This window comes from Mus pahari, unplaced genomic scaffold (genome assembly GCF_900095145.1).
Source record: "Mus pahari unplaced genomic scaffold, PAHARI_EIJ_v1.1 scaffold_9733_1, whole genome shotgun sequence".
Classification (NCBI taxonomy): Eukaryota; Metazoa; Chordata; class Mammalia; order Rodentia; family Muridae; genus Mus; species Mus pahari.
Window position 1 is genome coordinate 22802 of NW_018393663.1, and position 7951 is coordinate 30752.

The 7951-nt window shown below is 45.2% G+C and overlaps 1 protein-coding gene across 1 annotated transcript; it reads right to left on the reverse strand.

Annotated features, from left to right (window-relative positions):
• Positions 1–2068: 2068 nt before the first annotated feature.
• On the reverse strand, positions 2069–4035 carry LOC110315654 (secretoglobin family 2B member 2-like). Its single transcript, XM_021189658.1, has 3 exons — positions 3964–4035; positions 3332–3513; positions 2069–2321 (listed from the first exon to the last, which is right to left on the reverse strand). The coding sequence occupies exons 1-3, from the start codon at positions 4022–4024 to the stop codon at positions 2226–2228; spliced, it is 339 nt and encodes a 112-aa protein (XP_021045317.1). The 5' UTR covers positions 4025–4035; the 3' UTR covers positions 2069–2225.
• Positions 4036–7951: the final 3916 nt, after the last annotated feature.

Sequence of the window (7951 nt, forward strand, 5' to 3'; positions counted from 1 at the left end):
ACTATCTGCCCATCCTGGTGATCATTGATTTGTTTTCCCCTTTCAGAAGTTCTTGTAAATAAAATAAGTATCTTTGATTCCTCTACGACCATGAAGATGATCCATTAAAATACAAGTGTGGTATTGTGGGTTATAAGGCAGTTTCTCCTGCATCATTAGTCCAAGGACTTTTAACTGCCTTCCTGTTGGGACCATTGAAAATAAAGCTGCTCTGAGCATTCACCTGTTCGTCCTTTCTGTGTGTCAATAACCAGGCATCAAAGGCTAACATGTCTTGTTTCTACATGTGAGACTTTTACCTTCTAGACACAATGGCAAAAGAAGGTCACCAACAAAGGACCATAGTATTTACATGTCCCAAGAGAAGGCACACAGGAAATGCAAAACAGAGCTATGTCAGACAGACCATACTTGAGCAGGAGATAGAAAAACATGAGGAAAAAGCCTCACCGTTTTCTTGGGGATTCCATGGGCACAGCAAACAGTTCTTGGATTTACTGGTTTGAATAATCTCAACAGGTTTCAGATTCAGGGCCATTCCTGATCCTGAGAAGGTATTTTGGAAAAATACTGGATGGGGTGTTAAAAGGTGATGATCATCTGCTTGCTCAGAGTCATTGGTTTGCCTGTGAGCGCTTTGTCCCTGTAGGCGATTGGGCCTTCCTCAGGACCAGCCGACCTTCCTTGAGAAGCTTTAGATGTTGTCATGTCAAATCAGGAAACAGATGAACAGAGCAACGGCTCCATGCTTGTCAGTCTTACACACTGACCAATGTGTCCTGTTTCTATGACTTTCAGTCCCTCAGCCTGCTCACCAGAACTTGCTCTGTTTTATGAGTCTTCTCGATATTTTCCAATATTATAGAGAATAAGAGTTGTGCTATTATGCTGTATGTCCTTATAACTGATGGAGTTCATCATTTTAATTTACGCTGCCTGCCATTCTTCACTCCCTTTTACTTGTTTGGCTGCTGTTTTCTGTTTGAGTGTATAAGGGAGAGCTAGCATGCACATGCCACAACAGGCATGTGAAGATCAGAGGACAATCCTCAGCCATTGTTTAGGACAGGCCTCTGCTGTCTGACATTGTGGAATTCCAGGGTAGCTCATCTACAAACTTTTAGGAATTCACCTGAGACCTCCCATCTCTCAACAGGAGCAATAAGAACGATAGACTCATGCTAACAAGTCTGGCTTTATACAGGTTCTGGGAGTTGAACTCAGGTCCCCAATAACACACTCTACCCATTGAACTTTTTTCCAGCCCTTTGCTCTTTTTCCTTTCGTTGGGCATCGACTCCTATCTCTTTCCCCACTGACGTGTTTTGCTTACTATTAACTTTTGGGTTTCTTTTAAAGATTTATTTATTTATTTTATGAATATGAGTACACTGTTGCTGTCTTCAAACATACCTGAAGATCATTTTGAGCCACCATGTGGTTGCTGGGAATTCCACTCTGGACCTCTGGAAGGACACTCAGTGCTCTTAACCTCTGAACCATCTCTCCAGCCCCTTGGTTTTGTTTTTGAAGCAGGGTCTCAGTGTGTAGCCCTGGCTTTCTTGGAACCTGCTGTGTGTGGCCAGGCTTTGACAAATAGTGACTGTCAGTAGCAAACCAAGAGAATCTGAGAAGCACGCCCATGTGATCCCTGAGTTACTCCCCTTCTCTAACTGGACACAAGTAGCCCACAAACCTGTGATAAAGCCCAGAGGCAACACATGAGGTGAGTGTCTCTGCACCTCCTTTCTATCCTGCCAGCCTGGTGAAGCCTGTGGCTGCTTACATGCTATTTGCCTTAGCACAACCCCAGACTCCAGTCTCTCACAGCTGCTGTAAACTTAGAGTTGGGGCTCACACCTATAATCCCAGCACTCAGGAAGAAAAGACATATGGATCTCTGTGAGTTCCAGACCAGCCTGGTCTACACAGCAACAAAAAAGGAGGGTAGCAATGGCTCTCCCAAGCATCACCTGGCTAGTCAGGGACTTCACAAGTCATTCCTCTCACTGTTCCTCAGATTACCTGAAGACCTCATATGATTCCCATTCAGCACATAGACACAGGGCAGAGCTGCAGGCATTTATTAGAATCAGCCTAAGAGACTGCAGGATGAGGGCACAGGTGTCAGGAGTCCAACTTCGGGAGAGAAAGAGGACAGGTCAGCAAGATGGCACTTGGATCAGACAGGTTGCAAAGATGGGTTGGCCATAAACCATTAACTTCTAATGGATTAACCTCCGGTTAAGCAGATCCTCAATTTTCTTTACGATGTTGTTGGCATAGTATTTCTTGCATTCTTGGCTGAGGACTATAGATACCTGGAAAAGAAAGAGACAGACAGGGAGAGAGCTGGCTACAGGCAAGGTGCAGGAGCTCATCAGGGCTCCCCAAGCACACACAAAGAGACTGCTCCTCATCCACAGGAAAGAAAATCCTCTGCAATGATTCAGGTCTCTAGTAACAGACTCTGCCTCAAGGGAACTGGAGCCCACCCACAGCCTTCAGGAGGAAGCCTGAAAGCTGCCATACCCAAGCAGGGAAAAAGGGGAGAAGGTTTTGGAAGGCATGATGGGGAATAGGTCTAGAGAGGGACAAGATAACTGAGTATGAGTTTGGTGAGGTCTCCCATACCTGAGCACATCTCTCCAGGAATACTGGCTGTATGGCCATGTTAAAAATATGTAACCCCCGTGTGGCCTTGTTAGAAGAAATTCATTTTTGGATAGCACTGTGGTTTTGAAGGACCTGACACTCAACTAAAATACTTTGGGAAACACAGTGAGAGCTGCACTGTTCAAAATATACATCTCTGAATTCCCGTTAAGCTTGAAATAAGAGACATCAGGAGACAGTTGTGGTGAGCAGCTGCAGGCACTCCCTGGGGTGGGCATGGTATTTCAGACATTAAGGGAGGTTCGGGCTGTAGCTCAGATGATGCCAGTGGAAGGGGGGCTCCATCTGAGTCAGGGGAGTAGAGTCAAGGTAGGTTCCAAAGAAGTCACTGGCCAGCCAGTAGACAGAAGTTTCAGGCATCTTAGTATAGACCTGTGGGTACCATACCTGTGCAGAGGCCAGACCAAGGACTCCCCTGTTCCTATTATGTGTGAGAACCCCATGTTTACCCAGCATGTGGCAGTGAATTGCAGAAAGATGCATGGAACTGGCTGGATGTGTACCTGGCATGTTGCTTTGACATGTACTAGCGTGGGCAAGGGTTTGACTTCTGGGCTACAGGTCACCTGACATTGTATTAATGGTCGCATTGATCATTTGTGCAAAGCCTTCCACTATTTGCTGCATGGTCGAGTGGAATTAAGGAGGACATTACCATAATTTGGGGATTCAGAACTTTGGTTTTTAGTCCTTCCTCACTGAAGCAATTCTGGAGTTTTTCAAAGGCCTCCCTTTCAGCTACAGTAGCTTCAAACTGCTGAATGTCCGCATGCAGGAATGTCTTACTTCCAGTGAGAACTGCTGCATAGGTTCTGAAGAAAGGCATACATGCTTCCGCTGCAAACACAGACAGAAAAGCATCATTAAAAGACCACAGGCTGGCAGAAACAGAGGCTCAAGATTCCTTGACAAATCTATAAATTCCTTAACTGACCTTTCCCATAGTCCTACCCTCCCAAAGGCTGTAGCCTCAAAGATACAACATGGTTTCCATGAGACACACACTTCACATGAGTGGACAGACCTACATATAAGACCTTCAGGAAAGCCCCACACTTGCCTATGCTTCGCCTGTGCTTCTAAGGGCCCTTCATCATGAGCATCATCACCAGCACACACCTGTCCCCCATCCCACCCACCCTAACTGTTGTATCCCAGAGCAGAAAGCATCAACTGTCTTCTGCAGTTCCTTGTCAGTGGCCTCCCAAGTACCCCAGGTCTGTCTCAGGGCCCCACTTAGAGATCTACATGGGACTGAGATGGTGTAAACAAGGGTCACACTCTCACTTGTCTGGAAGCCCAGCTCTCCAATCACCAGCAAGGCCAGCAGAAGAAGTGTCCCCTTCATGGTGAAGAATGATAAATGCTCTTCTCAGAGCAAATCCTATGCCTTATAAACCATTATCACCCTGATCTCAGCAAACTCCGCCCACCAAACCTGCCTCCAGGAGCTTTGGGCAAGAACCTAGCACCTGTTTACACCTTCCCTTGCATACAGGAGGGAGATGAGAGCCCCTCCTGCTCTGATGAACAAACAGCCTGAGACACCCTGATGTCCTCAGTTTCTGGAGAGAAGTTTGTTCCTTGACAAAGAGGGGTTAGAGCTGACCTTTGCAAGCAGCCCGAGTGCTGAGCCAAACGCCCTGTGGTCCTGTTCCACCTGTCAACTCTGCTTCCTGGTCACACTCCTCACCTCTCCTGGCTAAAGCATGTCCTCTCCACGTTTGGACAGGAAGGTACAGGGGTCAAGGAGGGTTTCTGTATCTGTAGGGAGCCAACAACCCAAAACACTGGATGTGCCTGAAGTTAAGGCCTAAGCAGAAGTGTGTATGTCCGGGTTCTTGTGGGACCGCTTGAACATCTTAGCTGTTGAGGCCTTTGAACTGGATCCCTGAGGACATTGAAGGACAATCTAGGTCTTGGTGACTCTCAGCCAGTATAGTTCACAGATCCGTGGCCATGTGGGTATCCTTATGGTCTAGTGATGGTTTTGGACCAAAAAGTCTGCTTCCCTCCATAGTAGCTCATCCCTGCTGTCCTCCTCACGTTGTCCCCTCAGAGCTCTGTCAGGAACCATGTCTCAAAGAGGTTTGAACAATAGACTCCATGTGGCGAGAGCCGTGAGGAGTAGAGTGAAGGATTCACCCCAGTACATGAACTCTGTTGTCCACAACCCAACAGGCTACTGTGGACTGCCTGGCTGTAAACTACACTGCTCCATGGGCCACAGGCAGTGCTGTGTGTGTAAGCTGTCTTAAGTTCAGATCAACCTACTTACCCTAAGGAAGAAATTTTCAGCACCAATAAGATTGTCATCTGGGTGTTGTACTATTCGTTTCTTGAGACGGGAAGCTCTTAAATTCAAGCTCAACCTGCTTGAGGTGTGTGATGGTTAATCTTGATGATAATCCATGATCATCCTGACTGTGTTGAGTTGGCATAAAAACAAGGCTCTGTGAGGAATTTTTTATACATGGTCAATTGATGGGAATAGACTGACTTTCTTATGGCAGCGTGGTCTATGGTCATAGACATGGTGGAAAGGGAAAAACAAGCTGAGCATAACCATTTGTGCCTCTGTTTCCTGATTGTAGATGTGACCAACCACCCAAGTTCCTTCACTGTGCCTAGCTCACCATGATGGACTGTATCTCTTCAAACTGGGAGCAGAATGGTGCTTCTCTCCTGGCATTTTGTCATTAGTTCCCAAATACAGTGGCACAGTATTGGTTTTAGCATGTGCAAAGCCCTTGGCACCACAAACATAAACAGTGATAACCAAAAAGAAGGATAAATGTGCAAAGTGCTTATTATGGAAGCATAAAGGCCTGGGTTCAGATTTCCAGGACTCTGGGGAGTATGCACATGTAATCTCATGTGAGCTCGAGGTTCAATAACAGATTCAAAAAAGAAGGTAGAAGGCTGTTGAGATAGCTCAGTGATTAAAGGGGGAGTGATTGAAGGTGAAAAATCTAAGTTCAAATCCCAGAACCCACCTGTTAGAAGAGAATTAACTCCTCCAAACTGTCATTAAATCTTCACAAGCACATACACACAAACACACACACACACACACACACACACACACACACACACACATCTTGGCACCTCTGCCCATACATAGGCACACACACACAAGCACACTAACACATGAACACACAGACAAACATTTGTTGTCATTGGCATGAGGAAGCCCAAACAAGTTCCTAATGGATGAATATCAAACCATTTGAAAACAAACTAAATAACATGATAATGGATTGTACTATAATTTTTAAATAACCTATAAACTCATGTTGGTGTGTTGTCACTGGCATGAGGAAGCCCAAACAAGTTCCTAATGGATGAATATCAAACAATTTGAACAACAAACTGAATAACATGATAATGGATTGTACTATAATTTTGAAATAACCTATAAACTCATGCTGGTATGAACGGTTGCATGGCAGATTAATGAACATGGATGAAAGTCAGTGTTCTTACATCTCACAGAAGAATTCATAAGGATCTGTAGATGCTTCTCCTGGGAGTCGACCTCCCTTACTGTGAGTTGAATTACAAGTTGTAATGTTTTACATGGTGGCCCAGTCAGGGAAGCACTTGCTGCATACATTTGAACCCTTGAGTTTCAGCCTCAGAACCTGTGAGGACAGCGTGGCAAACAGTGCACCCTGGTAACCTCAGCACCAGACAGCCCACCCGGGGCTCGCTGGTTAGCCCATCTAGCAAAATTAGCAAGCTATAATGAGAGGCCTTGTCTCAAAAATATAAGGTGGTCTCAGAGGTAAAGAGGACCCAGATTCACTTCCCAACACACACATGGCAGCTAACGATCATCTGTAACTCCAGTTCCAGAGGATCCAGTGCTTTCTTATGACCTCCGCAGGGAATACAAACATGACTGCATAAGACACTCATGCACGCACAATCCCCATACACATAAAAGAAAACAAAATAAAATGTCAGAAATCACAGATATATACATATATATATATCTGTATGTATACATACATATTTGTATATAAAATACATACACACATATCTATATGGTGGAGAGCAACTGAATGCACCTCAATGTCTTTCCTTGGCCACTATGTGCCTACACATATGTTTGCCATGAGTCTTAGTTAAGATTACTTTTGTTGTGAGAAGACACCATGAGCAAAAGCAGAGTAGTGTCACCCGGCAGTAGACACTTGCTTAGCCACACTATGCCCTTGTCTCCACTCCCAACTCTGTACAGAAGAGAAAAGCCCCCAGTGGAAACATTCTACACACCTCTGCAGCTCTTGTGACATGCAAGGTCATAAAAACAGAGACCAGTGGACTCAACAGACAGCTTAGAAGTAGATCTTAGTACTTGGCACCTAATTGCCAAAACAGTTACCGGATGTGAATCCTGTTTGGCTCAGCTAACCAGTAAGTCTTCAGCAAACTTCATTCTCTCATCAGCTGATACAGAGAAAGTGACAGTCAAATGCCTTTTACAACAAACTACTTAATTCTGACTTATTACGACACTTACAATCTTTTACTTTTATATAAGCCAAATTACATAAACACAAACACTTATATAACAGAGGTGTAAGGGGCTGGGGTGTCTGAGCCCAAGCCTGACTTAAATGGGAAGTCGTGTTGCACAGTTTAAGAAGTGTCTTGTTTATAGACGTGAGAGAAGTGAGATAGCCCTTAAGCCAGTCTAACCAGCATTTGTGAAGACCTCCTATGTGTGTTGACCCTGGGAAAGAGGAAGGCCTTGCTCTCCTGAGCCTTCAGACATCTAAAGCACAGAGAAAGGCAGCCAAGGAAAAAGGAGCTAGGGAAGAGGAAGTTGGGCATAGAGCCTTTGCTATGGGGGAGGTCAGGTGTGTTCTTATACACAAAGGATCCATGCACACAACACACTGTGTTGTGTTGTTATGCTAAAAGACCCAAGACTAGGCAATGGATATGGGAAAGATGTTAATTTGCTTCATGATCTGGAATCTTGAAAGTCAAGATAGAGCAACCTCAGGTAGCCCTGCCCTGGTGCTTTCTGATCACAGGGTACAAAGCAGAAGGGCTACAGGGGATTGTGGAAGACAGAGAGCAGAGGCTCCACCCTGTTTCTCAAGCACCCACCATACACTGCTGAGCCCTGCCGCACACCATGGAATAAGGCTCAATGTGGGGTTTTGGTTTGTGTCCTACACAAGTTGAAACCATAGCTGGCTCTCCCTTAGACATGTTGATTTTTTATTCTGTCTGGGGATTTAGGTGACAAATCTCCCAG